Source organism: Stegostoma tigrinum, chromosome 8, assembly GCF_030684315.1.
Source record: "Stegostoma tigrinum isolate sSteTig4 chromosome 8, sSteTig4.hap1, whole genome shotgun sequence".
NCBI lineage: Eukaryota > Metazoa > Chordata > Chondrichthyes > Orectolobiformes > Stegostomatidae > Stegostoma > Stegostoma tigrinum.
In genome coordinates, this window is record NC_081361.1 from 82,537,107 (window position 1) to 82,564,384 (window position 27,278).

At 43.1% G+C, this 27,278-nt stretch overlaps 1 protein-coding gene across 5 annotated transcripts in view; it reads left to right on the top strand.

Moving 5' to 3' along the window:
• Window positions 1-27,278, top strand: part of dpyda.1 (dihydropyrimidine dehydrogenase a, tandem duplicate 1) — an 837,290-nt gene that overhangs the window by 782,780 nt on the left and 27,232 nt on the right. For all 5 annotated transcript variants that reach the window (XM_059648043.1, XM_059648046.1, XM_059648045.1 and 2 more), the window contains 2 exons: window positions 20,280-20,423; window positions 26,870-27,010. In XM_059648043.1, coding sequence (XP_059504026.1) covers window positions 20,280-20,423; window positions 26,870-27,010 — 285 coding nt within the window. The remainder of the gene's footprint in view (window positions 1-20,279; window positions 20,424-26,869; window positions 27,011-27,278) is intronic.

Genomic DNA, 27,278 nt, shown 5'->3' on the forward strand with positions numbered 1-27,278 from the left:
ATTAAATTACCACTGAATCTGAAGAGAATTGTTTTGTTGCACTCACTTGAGTGCATTATTCTTCATCCAACACAGATCATTTTTGTGTGAGTCAGGCTTCAGCTTACTGAAGCTTCAAGTGAACCATAAAAATATCAGAGCAGAAGTAGGCCATTTAGATCATTGATCCTGTTCCATGAGTCATCAGGAGTCTTCTTTACGTGTGCAACATCTCTTTTTGTTGAAAGGCATCATAAATGGACATTGAACTTAATCAGGTACCTAAATGTTTTGCCTCATTGACAATATCCACGTTCCTACTGTGCCCTTTAAAAGTCTGGCTCTTTGATACCCTTCAGGGAAGGAAATCTGTCATATTCACCTGGTTTGGTTTACATGAGACTATCATGCTACCTTTGATGGGAAAGGCTTTCATTTCAACAAAATGAAAATGTTGTTAAATCACAAGAATGGAATAACAGGAATGACTGCATAATATCTCTTCACAACTATGTTGCTTTAACCCTAAGCCAGTGTTATCTGATGGGCCAAACAGGCATGGACTTATTCTTTGAGATTCTTTGATCACGCTCCATCAAAGGTAGTGAGATATTTTTCAGAGATAACACAGTGTAAAGCTGGATGAACACAGCAGGCCAAGCAGCATCAGAGGAGCAGAAAAGTTAACGTTTCGCGTTGAGACTCATCTTCAGAAATGATATTTTCCACCTTTTTTTGGTCTTTGTCATATTACAACCACAGCCGAAGAAGTAAGTGAGCAACCGCATTTTGAAATCAATGAGGCTTCTCTGAAAGATACCCAAGACATAATACATCATGAATGTTCCCACTCTCCCTAGCACTGACCCTAAGCCTGGTGGCTCTCCAGTGACCCAGCTGAGATTAACAAGAGCAATTGCAAGTCTATGACAAACAATCGGCATGTGATACATAGTTTTTCTTTCTGCACTAGTGGGAGTTACTGGAAGGCGGCATTTATTTCCTGTCCCTGGCAGCACTTGAACTGAGTGACTTGCTAGACCATTCCAGAGAGGGTACGTGAGACTGAAGTCTCATGTAAACCAATCCAGGTGAAGATGGCAGGTTTCCTTCCTATCTTCTCTTATCTTCAGTCCTCCTCCCCCTCTCTCCCTATTTATTTCAGAATCCTCTCCCCATCCCCCTTTTCTGATGAAGGATCTAGGCACGAAACGTCAGCTTTTGTGCTCCTGAGATGCTGCTTGGCCTGTTGTGTTCATCCAGCCTCACATTTTGTTATCTTGGATTCTCCAGCATCTGCAGTTCCCATTATCTCAGATTTCCTTCCCTGAAGGGTATTAGAGAGCCAGGCATTTTCTCCCCCCACCACCCCAACAATCAGCAATGATTTCATGCTCGTCAGTAGATTCTTAATTCCAGATTTGTTTTATTAATTTAGTTCAAATATCGCTATCTGCCAAACCCCAAGTCCGCAGAACATTAGCTGAGTTTCTGGATAATACCACTAGGCAATAGCCTCCCCTCAACATTTTTATAAATGCTACTGTTAAGTAAATGGAAATTTGGGAATAAAGGCCCCGAAATTGATGGAAAGTCACATGCCACATGAACAGGCATTTTTTTTTACTGTCACATTACTCGAGATGCGAATTGTAACAGTGCATCGAGGTCAACAGGTCATCTGAGAATTCATGAACCTCAAATCGAATGCAATGTTTTTTTGGGTGAATGGAACTGCTGTTTGATAAAGGGACACGGTGCAAAATGGAATGAAACATAGTGAATTGGCATCCAACAAGGTACAGAAAGCAAAATAATGAATGAGAAAGCGACATAGGATTGAGAAACAGAAATGTTAAAAGCAGAAGGACAGAAAGAAAAGTAAAATTGAAGAAAAACCTCTAGAAAGAACCGACAAGAGTTGGGATTCAGCATTTTAATTACTTCTGTATCAGTCCTCCAAGTCTGAATGGCATATTAGAACCTTAAATCATATCAACAGTATCCTTACAACATGAGATACCAGCTATAAATGGCTCTAATGAGATTCACTTGTATTGATGGCACACATCCAGCAATTTCTTGATAATTACGGAGACATTGACAGTAATCTTGTGTTTTTTGCAGGCTAATGGTAGAGAAAATTGTTCAGCAATTTATGGTCATTCTCGATTGGTGATATAATTCTTCCTTATTGCATATCAGCAGGGTTTTTGTTCACGATTAAATGGGAGGGGGGTGTACTTGAACTTGTCTTACTTTTCCAACAATTTCAAAATGTTTGCTGTTTAAGTAATTCATTTATTATGAAAGTGCTTTGCAGTCTCCGATATCATGGATTTCTTAAAATTTTGTTCCTAGACTGTGAGCAAAGCTACAGTACCATACTTACTGCCCAGGTCTACTTGCCCAGTGATACCCCACATTTGAACATCCTTCAGTTTGTGTTATAACCGCAGCATGTAAAATGATGGTATTAATCGAATGTATTTTACATTACAAATATGAAATTGAATTCAATGGTGAATGCTCTCATATTGCAAAGATGGCCATCTATAAAAGCACTGAAAGTTATGTCATCTGAATGTGATTAAGCTGCCAGCACCACAGAGAAAACAAGCCATCCAGTGATGGTATTCTTTGATGTGTAAAAATCATGTCACATCATGCCAAAATGACACAAACATTATTATTTTTCTACTTTATACTTCCACTGGATTGATCAAGTAGACATTTTGTAAGTGTTTCATGAAATGTCTAACTATAGATTTACAGCATACCCTCTAGGCCTAGAATACTCAGCCATTACCAAATGTTCCTCTCTAACCTCTTAACTCCCCTTAACATCTTGAAATCTTCTGAATTCAGACAAGACAATCCATTTGACTGGCGACTGCCACCCTAATGTTTTGACCAGCAGGCCTCTAACCATTGTGAGGCAAAATTATTCCCACTTCTCAGGAGGATATCTTGCCTCATGGAGTTGCTGTGTCACCAGGAGCAATGGCCATGCCAGTATTGCAGCTAAGGTAAGATGGAAGTGATCAGTAATTGACCCAGATCACAGGCAGGTTCTGGCAAGTTTGCTGACAGGGATGCGTTGGACAGGGCACCAGTAGGGAATATTGAAGTGGATTGTGAAAACTGTATGGGAGTCCCTCCCTTTGGTACCAGTGACCTGAAAAAGAGGTATCACTTCCTTCACTGGCCAACAGCCACAGGGGAAAAGCTGCCAAGCTGCCTGTTGGATGCAGACTTTCCCATCACCCTTTAGGACTAGGCAGCAATGGCATGAGGCCATTAGGTTAACATTAACTGCCCATTTCAGGGCATTGATTGTTGCATAAGCAGGCAGCCTATCAGCCACATTCACTATCACTGGTACAATGGTCGAGGGTGCCAGGATAGGCATATAGGATGACACAACACTAATGGCATAGCACCCTATTTTGCAGGTCTACCCATCTGCTTTTGCATCCGCAGGTAACCCATAAAATCCAACAACAGCTGTGATAATGCCAGAGTATATGATCTTAATCTTTAGCAATTTTGTGTCATTATTTCCACTGGCTACACAGCCCCCTATCTTTGTGTTGTGGGGATGTGGCTTTCTATCTGTCACCTAACTTGTTAATGAAGACAGTAAATAGTTAAGTCACCATTACAGATCCTTATGAAACACCATAATTTATATCTTACCGAATAGAGTATATGTCAACTATCCGAGCTCTGTCAGGTACAACTCAGCCAAATCCCCAAGCTTTGTATTAGCTAACAATATCCTCTGAGGGATTTTATCAATTGCCTTTTGGAAGTTCACATCGATAACATCAATAGCCATACCCCTGTTCTACTTCAGTCACTTTTTTAAGAAAAGTCAATCAGCTTCATCAGACATGACCTTCCCTTAACAAATCCATGGCAGCTCTCTCTGAGCAACTGAACATTCAAAGGTGTTCAGTCTCTTTCATCTTAATTATAGACTCTTGTAATCTCCCTGAGAACAATTATTAGACGAATTAGTCTATATGACCTTGCTTTCTCTCATCACTTCTTTAGATAGTGGCATGATGGGCAATTGCCTAATTAAAACAAATGGTTTCTGAACCCTGACAACTTTAGCAGATCATCACTGGGGCATGTGTAATGTTCTCACTTCTTTTAAAATGCTAGAATGAAGACCATATAGTCCTGAAGGCTTCTCACCTTTAGTGCTATTATTGTCTAAATTATTCTTAAGTTGATTTATATCTGATATGATGATTACCTATCCCTGAAACCTTCTATTTAAATGCTCATTAAAAATATGTTTAATGTGTTCATAATTTCCTCATTTCAATTTATAGTATTGTCAGTTTTTAAGGGGCTCACATTGCTTTTAAACATTGTGGTTTCCCTAATATAGTTGTAACAGTAGTAAGTGTTCATCCCCATATCTCTTGCAAGTTCGTTTTATACTCTCTTCATGTAGCTCTCAACGTTGTTTTACACCCTGCATTCTTCCTTTCTGCTGAAGTTAAAAGTTTAAGTCTGTATGTACAGTTCAACAGCAACCGGGATAATTGCTCACATGAGTAAAATCTTAACTATTCGTTGTTCACGCCAACACGAGAAGAAATTAATAAAATTACATGGATACTGTTTCGAAGGTATAGAATATTTCTGCTGTTTTTCAAAAACAAATTGACTCTAACCATCGACGAAAAGTTAAGCGAGCTCCAATCAGGATATTTATGTGATTGTAGGCGGCCAAGAAAATTATTCAAATGTAAAATATAAAACAATATAAATTGAGTGCTGAGAGATAATGGGAACTGCAGATGCTGGAGAATCCGAAATAACAAAGTGTGGAGCTGGATAAACACAGCAGGCCAAGCAGCATCTCAGGAGCACAACCTGGGATGCTGCTTGGCCTGCTGTGTTCATCCAGCTCCGTACTTTGTTATCTTTTATCATAAATTGAGTACTATCTGAAGACATAAGAAGTGTATCAGAATCTCACAAAACAGTCTTGCCAACTATAGCTCTGTCAGAATTACCAGAGACGCGATTTTCGCAAGTCCCAGAGCTGTGGTTGCAGTTGGAAGTTGAGTCATTTCCAAGAGTCACCAAGCAACTCCACCCAATAGCAATTAGTGCCAATTAACTGCCCCATTAATTATAATTGTCTTGGAAGTTGTTCCCATGGGAAAATAAAGGAAAGTTGTTCATTACAGAGATAGTAGGAACTGCTGATGCTGGAGAATCCGAGATAACACGGTGTGAAGCTGGATGAACACAGCAGGCCAAGCAGCATCAGAGGAGCAGGAAAGTTTAACGTTTCGGTTCGGGACCCTTCTTCAGAAATGGGACAGGGGAAGGGGATTCTGTAATAAATAGGGAGAGAGGGGGAGGCAGATAGAAGATGGATAAAGGACAAAATCGGGCGAGAGGAGACAGACAGGTCAAAGAGGCGGGGTTAGAGCCGGTGAAGGTGAATGTACGTGGGGAGTTGGGGAGGGGATAGGTCAGTTCAGGGAGGACGGACAGTCAAGGAGGCCGAATGAGGTTAGCGGGTAGGAGATGGGGGGTGGCTTGAGCTGGGAGGAATGGTTAGGGAGGCGAGACGAGCTGGGCTGGTTTTGGGATGTGGTCGGGTGTGGGGTGATTTTGAAACTTGTGAAGTCCACATTGATACCCTTGGGCTGCAGGGTTCCCAAGCGAAATATGAGATGCTGTTCCTGCATCTTTCAGGTGGCATCATTGTGGCACTGCAGGAGGCCTAGGATGGATATGTCGTCCGAGGAGTTGTGGGGGGGGAAGTTGAAATGGTTTGCGACTGGGAGGTGTAGTTCTTTTTGGCGAACTGATCGTAGGTGTTCCGCAAAGTGGTCCCCAAGCCTCCGTTGTTCATTACCCCCGCTTTGATTTTACAATATTACACCCAGTTAACAATTTTCCCAGGTTTCTTTTCAGAACTATTTACCCCTTATGCACACAAAGTTTGAGTTAGCAGAACAAGAGATAAAATAACTTGATTTATTTCAAAGCTTTAAAATTGTATTATATTGAATTTCTGGCATTCTTAATCTATTATGTTTCTGTCAAAAAGGAATGAAAAGAAACTCTGGATGCTGCAAAGTGATTTATATCTTTTCTTTTGCTCATGGGATGTGAGCATTGTTAGGTAGGCCAGCATTTATTGGCCATCCTTGGTTGCCTAGCGGACATTTCAGAGTCAACCACATTTCCATAGGTCTGGAATCACATGTAGACCAGACCAGGAAAAGATGGCAGTTTCCATAATAAAAGTAAAATACTGAATGTCAGAAATCTGAAATTATCAAAAGCAGAAGGAGCTAGAGAAACTCAGCAGGCCTGACATGATCTGTGGAGAGAGAAATAGAGTTAATGGAGAGAGAAATAGAGTTAACAGTCCGAGTCTGACAACTCATATTCTGTTCAATTTCCTTCCCTAGAGGACATAAGTGAGCCAGATAGCAATTTTGTTATGACAATCAATAATGGTTATACAGTCACCATTAGGCTAATTTTTAATTTCGGATTTTATTAAACTCAAATGTTACTTTTATGAAGACAATGAGCCTTAGCCCAGGTTTCTGAGTTGCTCGTTCAGTGACATTACCATGACACCACTCCCTCTCCTAAGTGCAATTTTGAAGGCATTATTCTATCAATATTGCAGTGGAATCATTTACTTCCAGTTGGAAGACCAGAAGGGACCTCAGTGTGATATCAGAAAGAAAACATCTCTATCAGTGCTGCACACTCTCTGCAATGCACTGAAGTATCGGCTTATTTAAAGATATAAAATGTGTTATAAGACTCAACACAATTTGATGTAGCTAGATTAGCCTCAGAGCAGGAATCGAACTGATTTCCAATTGCAGCGTGTTTGTAGCAAGACCTTCATTCAGTCTTGGTTTAAAAACATTCATGAATAGGACCAGCATAGTACATTTACTGATTCCACTGAGAAGCTGCAAGAATTAGTCATAGACTGAGAGAGGCCAGAAAAAATTACCATCAGGTTTAGACAGTACAACTTACTGTACCATCATATAAGCTGGACCTGTGTTTCAGCAATTTACACTTTCTTAAAATTCATTCATGAGAAATGAACATCGCTGGCTGGGTCAACATTTATTGTCCATCTCTAGTTGCCCTTGAGAAGGTGGTAGCTAGCGGGTGCAGTCCACCTGCTGTGGGTAGGCTCACAATGCCTTTAGAGAGCGAATTCCAGGGTATTGACCAGCAACAGTGAATATATATACGACGGTGATATATTCCCCAGAGAGGATGATGAGTGGCTTGGAGGGGATTATGCAGGCAGTGGTGTTCCTATGTATCTGCTGCCCTTATCCCTCTAGATGGTAGAGGTCAAGGGTTTGGAAGGTGCTGTCTGAGGATCTTTAGTGAGTTTCTGCTATGTGTCTTATAGATAGTACAATATGCTGCTACTGAGTATCTGTGTGAGGCGGTTGGATGTTTGTGGATATGGTGCCAATCTAGTGGACTGTTTTGTCTTGGATGGTGTCCAGCTTCCGGAGCTGCCCCCATCCAGGCAAATGGGAAGTAATCCATCACATTCCTGACTTGTGCTTTGTAGATGATGGACAGGCTCTGGGGAGTCAGGAGGTGAGTTATTCACCACAGCACTCCTAGTCTCTAACCTACCTCTTTCTGCTTTTATTAATTTCTTTTCAGAGTTCACTTGACTTCATGATTTTTCAGTTTTATTTTCTTGCCGCAGGAAAAAAAACAGAATGAAATAGTAGATCTGTTTCAGTATTTCTTGATCATCATTTGTGGCAAAGATGGTCATACTGATTTTTTTAATTTATTCTGTGGGATTTGGACATTTCTGGTTGGCCAGCATTTCTCGCCTGTCCCTTGAGAAGGTGGTGGTGAGATGCCTTCTTGAACTACTGAGGTCCACCTGCTGTAGGTTGACCCACAATGCCAGGGAGGGAATTCCAGGACTTTGACCCAGCAACAATGAAGGAATAGTGATATTGTTCCAAGTCAGGATGATGAATGGCTTGGAAGAGAACTTGCAAGTGATGGTGTTCCCATATATCTGCTGCCCTTGTCTTTCTAGATGGAAGAGGGTGTGGGTTTGGAAGGTGCTGTCTAAGGGTCTTTGGTGAATTTCTGCAGTGCACCTTGTAGACAGTACACCTGAGCATTGGTGGTGGAGGAAGTGGATGCTTGCAAATGTAGTGCCAATCAAGTGAGCTGCTTTGTCCTGTATGGTGTCAAGCTTCTTGAGTGTTGTTCGGACTGCACTCATCCAGGCTAGTGGGGAGTATTGCATCACACTCCTGACTTGTGCTTTGGGTGATAGACAAGCTTTGGGGAGTCAGGAGGTGATTTACTCACCACAATACTCTAGCTTCTGACCTGCTCTTGCAGCCACTTTGTTGACGTTTTGTTTATGTGATGAATCCAGTTGAGTTTCTGGTCAATGATAATCCCCGATTGTTGATAGTGGGGGATTCAGTGATGATTAGACCACTGAATTAGATTGTCTCTTTTGGACATGCCCATAGCCTAGCATTTGTGTGGCACAAATGTTACTTCCCACTTGTCAACCCAAGCCTGGATATTCTCCAGATGTTGGTCCATTTGAACAGGGACTGCTTTAGTATCTTAGGAGTTGTGAATGGTGCTGAACATTGTGCAGTCATCAGCAAACATCCCAACTTCTGATCTTACAATGGTAGGAAGTTCATTGATGCAGTAGCTGAAGATGGTTAGGCCTTGTACTCTATCCTGAGGAAGTCTTGCAGAGATGATGCCCTGAGTTGAATTGATTGACCTCGAACAACCATGATCATCCTCCTATGTGCCAGACTATGACTCCAGCAAGCCGATTCCACCCGATAGCCATTAATTTCAGTTTTGCTTAATGCCACGTTCAGTTGAATGCAGTCTTGATATCAAGTTGCTGTCACTCTCACCTCACCTCTGGAATTCAGCTCTATTGTCCATGTTTGAATCAAGTCGAAAATGAGGTCAGGTGTTGAGTGACCACCTGGCAGAACCCAAACTGGACATCATTGAACAGGTTATGGCTGAAAAGCTGCTGCTTGATAGCACTGTTGATGACACCTTCCATCTACTTGTGATGATTGAGAGTAAACTGATGGCAGTAATTGGCTGAGTTGGATTTGTCCTACTTTTTAAGTACAAGATATACCTGGGCAATTTTTCACATCGTCAGGTAGATACCAGAGTTTTCACTGTACTGAAAGAGCTTAGTTAGGGGAGTGGTAAGTTATGGAACACAAGTCTTCAGTACTGTTGCCAGAATGTTGTCAGATCCTAAAGCCTTTGCAGTATCCAGTGCCTCCAATCTTATAGTGATACTACCTGCAGTGAATTGAATTGGCTGAAGACTGGCATGTGTGTTGCTGGAGAGTATAGGAGGAGGCCAAGAGGGATCATCCACTCAGCACTTCTGGCTGAAGATTGTTACAAATACTTCAGCCTTATCGTTTGGACTGTTGTGTTGGGCCATTCCGTTCATGAGGATGGGGATATTTGTGGAGCCTCCTCCTCCAGTGAGTTGTTTAATTGTCCACCACCATTCACAACTGGATGTGGCAGGACCACAGAGCTTAGGTCTGATCTGTTTATTGCGGAATTAGTTAGGTCTGTCTATCATTTTCTGTTTATGATGCTGGGGATTCAAGTCATGCCCTTGTTTTGATCCTTCACAAAGATGACACCTCATTTTTTGGCATGCCTGGTGCTACTCCTGACACGGCCTCCTCCAGAACCAGCATTTGTCTCCTGATGATAATGGTTGAGTGGGGGTCATGCCAGGCCATGAGGTTGCAAATTGCATTGGAGTATAATTCTGCTGCTGTTGGAGTGTAATTCTAGGCCTTCAAAGCCTCATTGATGCCTAGTTTTGGTATGTTAAATCTGTTCAAGGCCTGTCCCATTTAGCATTATGATAGTCCCCCACACAGCGCAATGGAGGGTACTTTCAATGTGAAGGCAGGACTTTGTTTCCTCAAGGACTGTGTTGTGTTCATTCTTACTGATACTGTCATGGACAGATGCAGCTGTCGGGCAGATTGGTAGGGGTAAGGCCAAGTATGTTTTTTCACTCTTGTTGGTTCCTTCACCATCTGCTGCAGAACCAGTCAAGCAGCTATGTCCCTTCGGACCCAGCCAGCTTGATGAGTTGTACTGCTGCTGGTGCTGGACATTGAAACCCCCCAGCCAAGGTACATTTGTTGCCTTTGCCACATTCAGTATTTTCTACAGTGCTGTTCAACTTGGGGGAGCACAGATTCAACAGCTGAGGGAGGAAGGTATGTGATAATCAGCAGGACATTTCTTTCCCCATGAAATCATGGTTAAAAATCATGAGACCTCATTGATTCCGAAGTCAATGCTGAGGATTCCTGGGGTGACTGCATCCCAACTGTATATACTGTGCCACCACCTCTGCCAGATCTGCTCTGCCAGTGAGACAGGACATATCCAGGAATAGCCATAGTGTTCAGGACATTGTCTGTAAGGTATGATTCCATAAGTATAATTATGTCAGGTTGTTTTTTGACCACAGGTAGTTCTCCTATAATGCGATGGTTGCATTCTTGTGTGACCTCACACTGCAGAAAATTGCGCTATAGAAAATCACCACAGAAAATCGCATTATAGGGAAATGGCTGTAGAAAATTACTGTACCTGTACAACAGAAAGTTTGTGTTATCCAAACAGCATCCACTATTCATCAATTGCATTAGAACCAATATGCGTTAGCAAAACATGCGTTACAGCAGAACCACCTGTAGTCTGTGAGACAGTTATCCCAACTTTGGCACTTTCCAGGGTTGAAAGGTCCTTTTCTGCAGTTGTCTCTTCTCGTGCCTAGGTCTGTGCCAGCTGATCTGTCCACTTTCATTTCTATAAGACATTGTAGCAATTGATACAACTGAATGATTTGCCAGGCCTTACAAAGGGTAACTGAGAGTCAACCACATTTCTGAGGCTCTGGAGTCACATGTAGATCAGACCAGGTGAGGATGGCAAATTTCCCTCCCTGAAGAATGTTAGTGAACCAAATGTAAAGCATAAAAAAAACTTCTTCTACAGAGAAGGAACTAACTTACAAAACAAATCTTAATTTAACAATTGCATGTTCCTAACCATTCCCCACAATCTTGTGATTAACGCCTACAAACATAAAGCTAAAATAGAATATTAATTTCAAGGATAAAAAAGAGTCAGTGAGCTCGTCAAAGGTGATCGCTCTACTACTGTATCTCTTCCATCAGACCATCCAAATGGAATTTTTGAGCGCCCACTCAAGGAAAATGAATTTTATTATTTGTTTAATGGTAGAAATATTATAAATTCTGTGTGCCAATGTGTATGCTTATCTTTAAATCAACAATATTACATTTTGATAACAAGTAATGTGCAAAATCTGACCCTACCTATGCCGAACATTCATGGTACACTTTGAAGTTTTCCTGTAATTGACATCTTGTATGTTTACGTATTAATGTATCGTGGCATTGTTTCTAGATTGACACAGCAATGATAGTACAAACCAGCTACACCCACTTTGCAGCAGGTTTCTTTACTGATGTTAAAATTAAGTACGTAAATAATTTTGAAGCATTTAAGCATATGGTTAATATGGAAACCTTTGGCTGATAATGCTCTTGACAGGCGCATTATGGTTTTTTAATGTAGCATTACTGTAATACTTTACCTTATAAGCATCTCAATTAGTGACGAGTTGGCTGAGAATCAATTATGATCATAGTGCATTTTTTCTTCGTGACAGTTGTGACGGCTTCCCTAGTTAATGTTTGCACATGTGCATGAGATGATTCATTATAATGTCAACCTTTAACTAGCACCTACTACTTTTCAGAAGGAGAGAAGTTTAACTGAAAATGTTCATTATCTACAGATGGGATGGATTTAGCGCCTCGAGTGAGACCTAATACTTCAGTGATTGGACCCAAGGGATGGGCTTGGCTAAAATAACCAATAATATCTGAACGTGCGCATCTGTCACAAAAGCTGCTTTGATTGTTCTAAGTAGACAACAACAGCCGTGTATTGTGCTCTGTTTTCAAATCTTGAGATCTCTTGTACTGATTTGGTGCAGTGATTTTTCCAATGTTAACTTTACAGAAAAAATACCTGTTTTTGGTTTGTTGAAAATAGCCAACGGTTAAGATTGCATCTGTAAAACCTCAATACATGTTTTTTTTTTAAGCAAACTTGCTGACAGACAGTTCAGGTTAGAAATTGCGCTAGAGCTAATCAATGTGTCTTTAATGGGCTTTCAGATTTTCTAACGCATGATACATTTTCTGGCTTTTAAATAATATTGAAAAATGCTTTGACTCTTGCGAATCAAGCTGTTACGTTTCAATTTTAACTCAGGCAGACAATCATATGATTGGCATGAGTCCAGAAAGTCAATACTGGGAGAGGGGTGGGCAGGTAAGGATTAGCAAGATTAGCTCCCAGAAGGTATGCTGGGTAGGAAAGGCAGTGGTGGAGTAAAATAGGGTTGTTAATGCACATAATGAATCTGCAATGACTGCTGTTATGGACCAGACAAGGCTCCCTCAAAATATTTTAAGAAGACAGCCAAGACTCTAACTTTTTCTTATTTTAAAGGCAAATGTGAAGTGCAATTCAACTGGTCAAACTACTTCAACTGGTGTCATGTGACTTCTGACTCAGTTTTAATGAAACATGATAATCTCTGAGTCACTGACATCAGCAATAAAGGGGGTGGAATCTTCTGGTCCCAGATGCAGGAAGGCTAGTTTCTTTTATGAGGTGATGCTATGTCAAAGCCCACGCTCTCCCACCTATATTAAGTTTCAGGTGGGAAATTGCTGATAAAAGCTCTTAAATGGTCAATTAAGGATCTATATGAAGGGTCTAAAATGGAAATTGCTGGAAAAGCTCAGAACTAAGCAAGGGTCACTTGACCTGAAACATTAACTCTGATTTCTCTCCACTGATGCTGCCAGACCTGCTGACATTTTCCAGAAACTTCTGTTTTGAGACAGTAGGAACTGCTGATGCTGGAGAATCTGAGATAACACGGTGTGAAGCTGGATGAACACGGCAGCATCAGTGGAGCAGGAAAGTTTGACGTTTTGAGTCGGGACTTCTGAAGAAGGGTCCTGAGCCGAAATGTTAAATTTCCCTGCTCCTCTGATGCTGCTTGGCCTGCTGTGTTCATCCAGCTTCACACCGTGTTACTTCTGTTTTAGTCTCTGACTTACAGCATTTGCAGTTCTTTCGGTTTTTATCTACTGAAGGGTCTATTCACTTCCATTTCAGGTGTGAAGGAAAGATTCAGTCCACTGAACTGGTGAACTAGAGCAAGCAGATTGTTAGTTAGGGGAGGTGACAGTCCATTGAGCACAATAAAAGCAGAAACAGAAACAGAGGCAGCTGGAAAAGCTCAGCAGGTCTGGCAGCATTTGCAGAGACAAATCAGAGTTAGCGTTTTGGGTCGAGTGACCCTTCCTCAGCATCGGAAAGAAACTTGCCAGTATGTAGGGTATTGGATAATAATACAACCAAAAGACATAGAAGCAGAAAAAAGCCAATCAGCCCATCAAATCTGCCTTGCTATTCAGTGAGTTTGTGGTTGAGCTGAACACCCCCAATTCCACTTTCCTGCCTGATTCCCACAACCCTTGATTCCCTTACTCATTAAAAATCTGTCTATGTTAGCCTTTATATGCTTAAGAATGCAGCCTCACCAGCCTTCTGTGGTAAGGTATTCTATAGATGCACAACCCTCTGAGAGCAGAAATTTCTCTTTGCCTCTATCATTAATGTGCAATCCTCGCCCCCCCCCCCCCGCCCTTCCCCACCCTAGTGAGATCATCCCCTCTGGTCACTGAAAGACAGCCATCTTCCTTTGCTTCCAATTCCCTTGCCTGAGAATCCCCTGCAAGCCCCAGAAATTACCCCCCCTCCCCAATTTTTGCCAAAAAGCGCTTTCCTGAGACCTTTGGTCCCACAGTATAAGATTTTGACAATGACCATGGCAAAGCCAAATGCAAAATCTGTCAGCATCTTTTAGAATTAGATTATATTGTCATGTGTCCTCAAGTACAGGGCATCAGGAGTGCAATGAAAAGTGTACAACGTTGCCATTCTCTGTTGCCATCTTAGATACAAAAAAAAACAATTTTTTTTTGTTTATTTATTAACAGGATGAGGGCACCAATTGCTAGGCAGCATTTATTGCCCGTCCCTAATTGCCCAGAGGGCAGTTCAGGGTCAACCACATTGCTGTGGGCCTGGAGTCAGATGTAGGCAAGAGTAGGTAAGGATGGCAGTTTCCTTCCCTAAAGGGCATTAGTGAGCCAGGTGGGTTTTTCCTTTACAATCAGCAATGGTCATCATTAGATTCCTAATTCTAGGTATTTTATTGAATTCAAATTTCACCATCTGCCATGGCGGGATTCGAACCTATGTCACCAGAATGTTATCTGAATCTCTGGTTTAACAGTCCAGCAATAATACCACTAGGACATCTCATTAGAGAAAAGAAAACATCTCAGATACCAAAATTAGAACTTAACAAAAAAAAACAAAGGCAGAAATAAAAGAAGCAGAGCCAAATGGAAAGGAGATCTTCTAGATCTAAAGGTTTATCTCCAGAAAGCTAATGGCCTCCCTTTGAGTCTGTGCTGATAATGCAGGCACCCAGGCCGAACCACGGCCTGGAGCCTCGGCTAGCCTGATACATCCTTCTGTACTGAGCATGGTTAGCAGCCCTCGCTTGGTGGGAATTCAGTCTCCAGGGGACTCTATTTCAGAGAAAGGCCCACCACTGCCATCCAAACTGCCTAATTGGAGAAAGATCCAGTGAGGCCTGCTGTGAAAAGGTCACAGCTCGGGTATCTCACAACCGTCCCAGCAAGCAAGCAGAACAGTTAATGAAAACAGAAGGATTCGGGCCTGGAAAGTTCCTGGTACCATGCAACAGTGAATCACTGGCTTCCTGTCATTCACATGGATTCTCTGTCAGTCACAATTTTTCAGTAACAAAAGAACAAAGAAAATTACAGCACAGGAACAAGCCCTTCAGCCCTCCAAGCCTGCGCCAATCCAGATTCTCTATCTAAACCAAGATAATAAAATGTGAGGCTGGATGAACACAGCAGGCCAAACAGCATCTCAGGAGCACAAAAGCTGATGTTTCGGGCCTAGACCCTTCATCATGGGATGAGGGTTCCGGAATAAATAGGGAGAGAGGGGGAGACGGACCGAAGATGGAGAAAAAGGAATTTCCACTCTCCCTCCCATTCTTCAGAATAAACAACTGCACCTCCCAGTCACAAACCATTTCCACTTCCCCTCCCATTCTTCAGAGACCGCTTTGCAGAACACCTCCGCTCCGTTCGCAATAAACAACTGCACCTCCCAGTTGCAAACCATTTCCACTCCCCCTCCCATTCTTCAGATGACATGTCCATCATGGGCCTCCTGCAGTGCCACAATGATGCCACCCAAAGGTTGCAGGAACAGCAACTCATATTCCGCTTGGGAACCCTGCAGCCCAATGGTATCAATGTGGACTTCACCAGCTTCAAAATCTCCCCTTCCCCCACCGCAACCCACAACCAGCCCAGTTCGTCCCCTCCCCCCACTACACCACACAACCAGCCCAGCTCTTCCCCTCCACCCACTGCATCCCAAAACCAGTCCAACCTGTCTCTGCTTCCCTAACCTGTTCTTCCTCTCACCCATCCCTTCCTCCCATCCCAAGCCGCACCTCCATCTCCTACCTACTAACCTCATCCCACCTCCTTGACCTGTCCGTCTTCCCTGGACTGATCTATCCCCTCCCTACCTCCCCACTTATACTCTCCTCTCCACGTATCTTCTTTTCTCTCCATCTTTGGTCCGCCTTCCCCTCTCTCCCTATTTATTCCCAAACCCTCACCCCATTCCCCTCTCTGATGAAGGGTCTAGGCCCGAAACGTCAGCTTTTGTGCTCCTGAGATGCTGCTTGGCCTGCTGTGTTCATCCAGCCTCACATTTTATTATCTTGGATTCTCCAGCATCTGCAGTTCCCATTATCTCTATCTAAACCAGTCACCTATTTTCCAAAAATCTGTATCTGTCTGCTCCCTGCCCATTTATGTATCTGTCTAGATACATCTTAAATGATGCTATTGTGCCCATCTCTACCGCCTCCACTGGCAACACGTTCCAGGCACCCACCACCCTCTGCGTAAAGAACTTTCCACGCAAACCTCCCTTAAATTTTTTTCCTCTCACCTTGAAATCGTGACCCCTAGTAAATGAGTCCCCCACTCAGGGAAAACGCTTCTTGCTATCCACCCTGCCCATACCTCTCATGATTTTGTAGACCCCAATCATGTCCCCCCTCAATCTCTATCTTTCTAATGTAAATAATCCTAATCTACTTAACCTCTCATCATAGCTAGCACCCTCCATACCAGGCAACATTCTGCTGAACCTCCTCTCCACCATCTCCAAAGCATCCACATCCTTTTGGTAATGTGGCAACCAGAAATGTACGCAGGATTCCAAATGTGGCCGAACCAAAGTCCTATACAACTGTAACATGACCTGCCAACTCTTGTACTCAATGCCCCGTCCGATGAAGGAAAGCATGCCGTATGCCTTCTTGACCACTCTATCGACCTGCATTGCCACCTTCAGGGAACAATGGACCTGAACACCCAGATCTCTCTGTGCATCAGTTTTCCCCAGGGCTTTTCCATTTGCCATATAGTTCGTTCTCGAATTGGATCTTCCAAAATGCATCACCTTGCATTTGCTTGGATTGAAATCCATCTGCCATTTCTCCGCCCAACTCTCCAAACTATCTATATTCTGCTACATTCTCCAACAGTCCCTTTCATTATCTGCTACTCCACCAACCTTAGTGTCATCTGCAAACTTGCTAATCAGACCATCTATATCTTCCTCCAGATCATTTATGTACATCACAAACAACAGTGGCCCCAACACGGATCCCTGTGGTCACAGTTCTCCATTTTGAGAAACTCCCTTCCACTACAACTCTCTGTCTCCTATTGTCCAGCCAGTTCTCTATCCATTTAGCTAGTGCATGCTGGACCCCATGCGACTTCTTTTTCTCCATTAGCCTACCATGGAGAACCTTATCAAACGCCTTACTAAAGCCTATGTATATGACATCTACAGGCCTTCCCTCATCTATCAACTTTGTCACTTCCTCAAAGAATTCTATCAAGTTGGTAAGACATGACCTCCCCTGCACAAAACCATGCTGCTTATCACTAATAAGCCCATTTCCTTCCAAATGTAAACAGATCCTATCCCTCAGTATCTTCTCAAGCAGCTTCCCCACCACTGATATGAGGCTCACTGGTCTATAATTACCTGGATTATCCTTGCTACCCTTCTTAAACAAAGGGACAACATTAGCCATTCTCTAGTCCTCCAAGACCTCACCCCTGCTCAAGGATGCTGCAAAGATATCTATTAAGGCCCCAGCTATTTCCTCTCTCACTTCCGTCAGTAACCTGGGATAGATCCCATCCGGACCTGGAGACCTGTCCACCCTAATGCCTTTTAAAATACCCAACATGTCTCCCCTCCATATGCTAACTTGACCTAGAGTAATCAAATATCTATCCCTACCCTCAACATCCGACATGTCCCTCTCCTCAGTGAATACCGATGCAAAGTACTCATTAAGAATCTCACTCATTTTCTCTGACTCCTCGCATAACTTCTCTCCTTTGTCCTTGAGTGGGCCAATCCTTTCTCTAGTTATCCTCTTGCTCCTTATGTATGAATAAAAGGCTTTGGGATTTTCCTTAACCCTGTTTTCTAAAGATATCTCATGTCACATTTTAGCCCTCTTTATTCCTTATTTCAGATTGGTCCTACTTTTCCGATATTCTTCCAAAGCTTCGTCTGTTTTCAGTCGCCTAGACCTTATGTATGCTTCCTTTTTCCTCTTTTCGAGTCTCACAATTTCACCTGTCATCCATGGTTCCCTAATCTTGCCCTTTCTATCCTATATTTTCATAGGGACATGCCTGTCCTGCACTCTAATCAACCTCTCTTTAAAAGCCTCCTGCATATCAACTGTGGATTTACCCTCAAACAGCTGCTCCCAATCCACATTCCCCAGCTCCTGCCGAATTTTCTCAGAGTTAGCCTTCCCCCAATTCAGCACTTTTCCTTTAGGACACCTCTCGTCTTTGTCTATCAGTATTCTAAAACTTACAGAATTGTGATCACTATTCCCACATGGCCGGGCTCATTCCCCAACACCAGGTCCAGTATGGCCCCTTCCCAAGTTGGACTATTTACATACTGCTCTAGAAAACCCTCCTGGATGCTCCTCACAAATTCTGCTCCATCTAAACCCCTGGCACTAAGTGAATCCCAGTCAATGTTGGGAAAATTAAAATCTCCCATCACCACTATCCTGTTGCTCCTACATCTTTCCATAACCTGTCTACGTATTTGTACCTCTATCTCACGCTCGCTATTGGGAGGCCTGTTTTACAGCCCCAACATTGTTACTACACCCTTACTATTTCCGAGCTCTGCTCATATTGTCTCACTGCTCGAGTCCTCCATAGTGCCCTCCTTCAGCACAGCTGTGATATCCACTTTGACCAGTAATGCAACTCCTCCACCCCTTTTATTTCCCTCTCTATCCTTCCTGAAGCATCTAGATCCTGGGATATTTAGTTGCCAATCTTGCCCTTGTCTCAACCAAGTCTCAGTAATAGTAATAAATATTATAGTTATACTCCCAGGTACTAATCCAAGCCCTAAGTTCATCTGCCCAAACTACTACACTTCTCACATTAAAACAAATGCACCCCAGACCACCTGTCCCTTTGCGTTCGTCATCTGCTCTCTGCCTACTCTTCCCCTTAGTCACATTGACTTCATTATCTCGTTCTTTACAGACTTTAGTTTCTACCTTCTTACCGTCCACTAACCTCCTCATTTGGTTCCCATCCCGCTGCCACATTAGTTTAAACCCCCTGCAACAGTGTTAGCAAAAGCATCCCCTAGGACATTGGTTCCAGTCCTGCCCAAGTGCAGACCCTCTGATTTGGAATAGTCCCGCCTCCTCCAGAACCGGTCTAATATCCCAAAAATCTGAACCCCTCCCTCCTGCACCATCTCTCAAGCCACTCATCTATCCTGCCTATTCTTTCATTTCTGCTGTGACTAGCACCTCGACTTTCAGTACGAGCAGGGCCATGGGAGAGTTGACCAATTTAAATTTGTTCTCTGATTAGTTCTTTTTCGGTATTATGCAAAGCTGAATTCTCAGAAAAGTAAAGTGGGTCTGAGCTGGATCCACATTGTTTACAGCTCCATCACTAACCCACACTACCTACTGAATATGGCTCCCTAGTAGGGGAAAAGGGGTTGGCGAATCTGTACTGTTCTGAGCTATCTAACCCAAATTTCAAGATTTGTTCATATCTGATTTTGAACAAAGAAGACTGAAATATACACCTTAGATTTTCACGTTTATGACTGATCAATTTAAAGTCCCCTGACCTTGTTGCTACTGTAGCTGATGGAAATGCTGGGGGAGCATAACACTAATATATTAAATTATTTAAAAGCCTTATGGTAGGTGATGTGTTGAATGTTTTGCCTCTGGTTAAGGCTGCCCCTGGGGCAGCCCTCATGTACTGGCAGCAACTCTAAATCTTTAATGAAACAATTTAAACCAAACCCACACTGAACAGATTGATACTCTGTCTCAGAGAATAGCTACTCCATCATTGAGTTAACTGCAACAGATTCCTACCAGATCATTTCTCCTCAGTGGAAATCTATGGCATCTTTTTTTGAGAAAAAAAAATGTTGTCAATTTCAATTCCTGGTGGAGTCATTTGGAACAAAGAAGAAGCAGCAATTTCGGTTCTTTTGCCTCAGTCTTAAATCTCCTAATATTATCCAGTAATAATATTCAAGCGAGCAAAGTAATATGTTGAAACTGAGATAAACTGGAGCAAAATGCAGGCTTTTGAAATTTCTAGTCCCTGTTAATGTTTAATATTAAATGTATAAATACATTCTGAGGAAGGGACACTCGACCTGAAACGTTAACATTGATTTCTCTCCACAGAGGCTTCCAGATCTGCTGAGCTTTACTAGCAATCTCTATTTTTGATATTAATATGTGTTCATTGTTAGGACCAGGGTAAGTGTAATGGCTCTTGTAGAACCAAATTAATTCCATTTTTTTTCCCTCGGTGGCTATTTTTCAGCATTTGCCCAGTTTTGGCCCCTACCTGGAACAACGTAAGAGGATTATAGCAGAACATAAACTGAAACAGAAGGAGTTGAATGAGGTGTTTCAGGACCCTGATGAAACACCATACACAGTCAAGAAGCCCATTCCAAGAGTTCAGGTAATAAGACCAATGACAGTTAAAACGTGCATATAAGTTACACCTTTAACACGGAAGGCAAAAGCACATCATACTTCACAGTGATATATGGAAAAAATTGACTGGCAAGCCAAAGAATGAGATATTACAAGGAAGTGACCAAATGCCTTATGGATGAATCAGGTCTTACACAGAGTCTTAAAGGAGGAGAAGCAGATAGAGGAGTTTAAGATGAGAGCACCAGGATGATGAGCTGGCTGAAGGCATCGCTACCACACATCAGGGCGAAAAAAGTGGTGGCTGAGCAAATTCACAGCAGAGATATGAAGAGATATTATGACTGGAGATTTCAATGAAAGGGCAATGTAAGACTTTACAGGGATTTAAATACAAGTGCGAGAATTTTACATTTGAAATTACAGGCAATTGGTTCTCACTTTAGGTCCACAAAGACACACGTAATGGGTGAGCTGGACTTGGGGTACAAATTTCAGATAGAGAGATCAGCTGAAGTTTATGGAAGTATAGATTAGCCAGGAATACAATGGATAAACCAATGCCAGAAGCGGCAGAAGCATGATTTAGAATTTCTTCTTTCTGTGGTTTAAGGGACAAACAGATGCAACCATTGTTACGGAGGTGAATGTAAAGCAGTGTTTAAGATGGAGAGGATCAGAAATCAGAAATATGTCTCAGGGTTTAATGGGACACCAAGATCATCAACAATCTGATTTGGCGAGAGAGAAGGGTACCAAATTTGTTGGAGGGAAATTCAATGGTTTTGTCCATTCTAACACCCAAGTCAACAGCACAGAGAGGATGGAATAGTCAAAGAGAGGAGATAGAGAGGTGGAATCATCTCCAAGTCTATGTTGCCAATGGGAGACAGGTCCATGAGGAAGTTGGAGCCAGATTAAAACAAAATTCCTTGGAGATGTGTACATTATGGAGATCAGAAAGATTATCTAACCATTGGGGAATTCTGATTGCAATCAGATCAGTGATCCCATGAGCTGGAAAACTTAGATGTTGGCAGAAGATGGTGTGCTTAATCACATGAAAAACAGCCAAGGTCTACCTGACCTCTTCATCTCCAACTGCCATCGAGACATCAACCACCTCAACCTCTCCACCCCTGTCATCCACTCCAACCTCTCCCCTGCAGAACAGGCAGCCCTCCGCTACCTCCAATCCAATCCCAACCTCACCATCAAACCCGCAGACAAGGGTGGCGCAGTGGTAGTATGGCGCACTGACCTTTACATTGCTGAGGCCAAATGCCAACTTTCTGACATCTCCTCCTACCGCCCCCATGACCATGACCCCATCCCCGAGCACCAAACCATCATCTCCCAAACCATCCATGACCTCATCACCTCAGGTGACCTCCCACCATTAGCCTCCAACCTCATTGTTCCCCATCACTGCACCGCCCGCTTCTATCTCCTACCCAAAATCCACAAACCCGCCTGCCCTGGTCGACCCATTTTCTCCATCTACTCCTGCCCCACCAAACTCATCTCCACCTATCTGGACTCCATTTTCTCCCCCTTGGTCCCGGAACTCCCTACCTGCATCTGCCACACCACCCACGCCCTTCACCTCCTCCAGAACTTCCAATTCCCCGGCCCCCAACACCTCATTTTCACCATGGATGTCCAGTCCTGATACACCTGCATTTCCCATGCAGATGGCCTACAGACCCTCCGCTTCTTCCTGTCTCACAGACCCGACCAGTCCCCCTCCTCCGACACCCTCATCTGCCTAGCTAAACTTGTCCTCACCCTCAACAACTTCTCTTTCGATTCCTCCCACTTCCTACAGACAAAGGGGGTGTCCATGGGTACCTGCATGGGCCCAAGCTATGCCTGCCTCTTTGTAGGTTACGCGGAACAGTCCCTCTTTTGCACCTACACTGGCCTAAAAGCCCACCTCTTCCTCCATTACATTGATGACTGTATCGGCGCCGCTTCATGCTCCCAAGAAGAGCTCGAACAGTTCATCCACTTCACCAACACCTTCCACCCCAACCTCAAGGCCATCTCCAACACACCCCTCACCTTCCTGGACTTTCCTGTCTCCATCTCAGGCAACCACCTACAAACCAACGTCCATTTCAAGCCCACCGACTCCCACAGCTACCAAGAATACACCTCCACCCACCTTCCTGCAAAAATTCCAGCACATATTCCCAATTCCTCCACCTCTGCCACATTTGCTCCCAGGATGAGGTATTCCACTCCTGCACATCCCAGATGTCCTCGTTCATCAAGGACGGCAACATTCCCCCGCAGTGGTCAAGAACACCCTCGACCGTGTCTCCTGTGTTTCCCGCAACTCATCCCTCACACCCCGCCCCCGCAATAACCGCCAAAAGAGAATCCCCCTCATTCTCACACACCACCCCACCAACCTCCAGATACAACTCATCATCCTCTGACACTTCCGCCATCTACAATCCGAACCCACCACTAAAGATATTTTTCCAACCCCACCCTTGTCTGCCTTCTGGAGAGACCACTCTCTCCACGACTCCCTTGTCCGCTCCACACTCCCCTCCAATCCCACCACACCCAGCACTTTCCCAGGCCCCAAGATGAACTCCCACGTCAAGCAGATGTTCACCTGTACATCTGACAATGTGGTATACTGTATCCGCTGTGCCAGTTGTGGCTTCCTCTACATTGGGGAAACCAAGCGGAGGCTTGGGCGCCACTTTGCAGAACACCTCCACTCAGTTCGCAATAAACAACTGCACCTCCCAGTTGCGAACCATTTCAACTCCCCCTCCCATTCCTTAAACGACATGTCCATCCTGGGCCTCCTGCAGTGCCACAATGATGCCACCCGAAGGTTGCAGGAACAGCAACTCACATTCCGCTTGGGAACCCTGCAGCCCAATGGTATCAATGTGGATTTCACAAGCTTCAAAATCTCCCCTCCCCCCACTGCATCCAAAAACCAGCCCAGCTCGTCCCCGCCTCCCTAACCTGTTCTTCCTCTCACCTATCCCCTCCTCTCACCTCAAGCCGCACCACCATTTCCTACCTACTAACCTCATCCCACCCCCTTGACCTGTCCATCTTCCACGGACTGACCTATCCCCTCCCTACCTCCCCACCTACACTTTCCTCTCCACCTATCTTCTCCTGTATCCATCTTCGATCCGCCTCCTCCTCTCCCCCTATTTATTTCAGAACCTTCTCTCACTCCCCCTTTTCTGATGAAGGGTCTAGGCCCAAAACGTCAGCTTTTATGCTCCTAGGATGCTGCTTGGCCTGCTGTGTTCATCCAGCTCCACGCTTTCTTATCTAAGGTCTACAAGGTCCATATTTGTCGACAATGTGAATTGTGAATTTGGTTGGTATAGTTTTAAGGGTAAAATTCTGTTTGGAGATTTAGACAAAATTGTCTGGGAAGAATTTGGGAAAGAACACATTCAAGGACTTTTCAAAAGAAAGTGAGAGATGAAATCTAGCAATAGATTGCAAGTACAAAAAGATGAAAAATGAATTGCTGGAAGAGCTGTGTGATAATATCAATGTTTTATGTTGCTGGCCAGTATGAAAAGAAATTGCTTTGTTTGCACTTTTAAAGTCCATAAAGATATTCTAATGATTATTCAATGGAGCAGAAGAGGCGGAGATAAGAAAGCGGTTGATAATAGAGAACAAAATGCCAAAATTATAGTGCAGCAAACATAGATTTGGCAGAGGAGTGTTGTCCAATTAGACAGATGTAAACAGAGGATTTACTTCCTGACTTCAAGTACATAAGGAGTGGGGAGTTTTAATCTCCAGGTTTAGGTGAAATGAGAAGTTAAGTCACTAAAATGTGAATATTGACTCTAACCCACGTATGACCAGTTTTAACAAGAGAGCCGGAGTCAAGTCATCAACCCATGCCCTGGATGTGGGTTAAACAGCAACAAAGAAAATTACAGCACAGGAACAGGCCCTTCGGCCCTCCAAGCCTTTGCCGATCAAGATCCTCTGTCTAACCTGTCATCTATTTTCTAAGGCTCTGTGCCCATTTGCTCCCTGCCCATCCATGTACCTGTGTAAAGAACTGTCCACGTATATCTCCCTTAAACGTTCCTCCTCTCACTTTGAAATTTAAATGTTACATCAGGCCATGTGCCGCATTGTGACCCATACTTATAAATTGAACTTTGGCTGACCATGTGTTCTGAGCGTCGAGAAGCCCTGCAGATAAAAGTAAGTGAAAACTGTCATTTCCAAAGGTAAGTGTCACTTTCCTGCCAGATTCAGATTCTCTGCTGCACTCAAACTCTGCAAGTCAACAATCTCCATCCTCAGACTTTCCAAACTCAACCTTGCCTCCATTTGAGGCCTCATATCTTATACAACATTCCTCCAAACATCAATGTTCCTCCCAAATACCCACGACCCTCACCCCAGCCCTCGGATTCCAAGTGTCATACTCTGCCCAACCCCAGCCTCTGTTCCCACAGGGCACTGATCTCCAATCTTACTGCTCCTAACCGCCTCTGACTCCTCTTCCCTCCTCCAAAATCCATGTGACCCTCATCCAGCATCCAAGTCACAGCCTCCTTTTCCCCAAGTCTTCCCAGCTTTAATTTGTCCTCCTCCACTCCCACTAAATGACTGAGAGACGGACAGGCTCTCATCGTGGCTCGTAATAGCCAAGAATTGCCAGTCAAGTTCCTGTTATTAAATGTTGCAGGCAGTCGGGGAAAACTGTTCACTGCACTTTCTGACTTCAGGGAAGCAAATGCTACTTCCCCCTCCCTTCTACCATCCTCCTTCACCACCAAAACCACAGTTTCCCCACCTCTGAATAGATAGTCAACTTCTTGTATCAATTAAATCAAAATAGAAACAGCCAGATATTAATATAAAAAAATGCAGTTATATTTTTATAACACTGTACAGTTTTATTGGAACATTTCAGTTCTTTTCAAAAATACGCATCTGTATGAATTTTTAAAAATGTGCATCGTAAAATAAGGGCTAAATATAGCCGCTGTTTTCTTTTTAATAGGCTTCCTCAGTCAATAGCAGTAGATATGCTTCCAATTTATGGCCATCACCAAATACATTTCTTAGGTTTCTCTCAATCAGTCGCGATAGCATCCTTCAAAGCCTTTGTGCTGTTTTAAAAGAATCACACCACTTTGTAAAATGGATTGGAGAAAATAGTCTTGGGAAGGGCTACTTAAAGCTAATATAGTGCATTAAGTAAAACAATCAGATAAGCAAGTAGTAACATTCTTGTCGCACAAGCTAAGTAATGACCGTCTCCAACAAAAGAGAATCTGACTGTTTCCCCTTGTCGATCAATGATTTTTCCGCTGTTATTCCTCCACCATTAATATCCTGAGGGTCAGGTGATGAAGGAGCAGCTTGTGATTTCAAACAAACTTGTTGGATTCTAACCTGGTGTTGCGTGACTTCTGACTTTGCCCCTGGAAGAGGAAACACAAGGGGTGCAGCTGTACAAGACTTTAGTTGGGCTACATCTGCGTATTGTGTGCAGATCTAGTTACCACACTTTCTGAAGCATGTGGAGACCTTGGAGAGGCCTGACAAACTTGGATTGTTTTTGCAAGAGCAGCAGAGGCTTGTTAGTGGGAGGAAGAAGGGCAACCTGATCAAATCATATGATAGTACGAGAGGTATGAGTAGGGTGGACAACTGAGCCTTCCTTCCCCGGTGGCATAGGTTTAAGGCGAGAGGAGAAAAACTTAAAGGAGATGTGCGAGGCAAGTTTTTTTCACAGAGAGGGTGGTAGGTGCCTGGGGCATGCTGCCAGCAGAGGTGGTAGAAGCAGATATGATAGCAACAGTTAAGAGGCATTAGGGCAGACACGTGAACAGTCAGGAAATAGAGGGATATGCTCCACGCGCAGGCAAATGGGATTAGTTTAGGATGGCACCATGGTTAGAATGCACATGGTGGACCGAAGGGCCTGTTCCTATCCTTTACTGTTTTATGTTCTAAGAAGAACAAGTGCACCAGGTGCTTGGGACCACCACCATCTCCAAGGTACACTACAACAGCAGTTCAAGAAAGTGGATCACCACTATGTTCTCAAGGGCAATTATGTTCAGGAAATAAATACAAACCTTGACAATAACATTCACATTACACAACTGAGTGGAAAAGAGCTTCAAAGTCGTTTCTGAGATAAAAGATGAAGCAAAGTTACAAACATGGAATAATTCAGTAAAATAATTGCTTAGTTCATGAGATAATCAGATTTGGTTACTTTAAAGCTATTATTCTCAGAACTAGAGCTTTATTTTTTATTCATGTGTAATTATTCTGAAAATACAATATTAAAATACCAGACATTTGGCTCATGGACTGTTAACCTGTACTATACTAGCCCACACATTTATCAAAGTTTGTAAATTGCTTGAAAATTTCTACATATTTTTGCCTTTCTAAATTACGCTGAACATTTCTCATGTACTTATGCAGGAAATAATTGGTAGAACTCTGCCACACATTGGAGCCTATGGTGTCCTGAATAACAAGGAGCATGTAGTAGCTTTGATTGATGAAGAAATGTGTATCAACTGTGGAAAATGCTACCTGACTTGTAATGACTCTGGTTACCAGGTAAGCAGCCTTTAATAATGAACACTATGTGCATTATCGCAACTGGTTTATTGCGTATTTGGATGTACAAATTGAAATCCTTGTGCATGCCTGTTACAAGGAAATCTTTAGCAGGACACAGATTCCTGGGGCCAACCAAACTGAAGACTTTATGGCCTATAGTAAATAAATTTACACACAATAATGTGCAGATAAATGAAGATAAGTAAATTATTCATTTAAATAATAAGCTGTTAAAGCTATATCCTTTTTTGGAATAAATGTTACT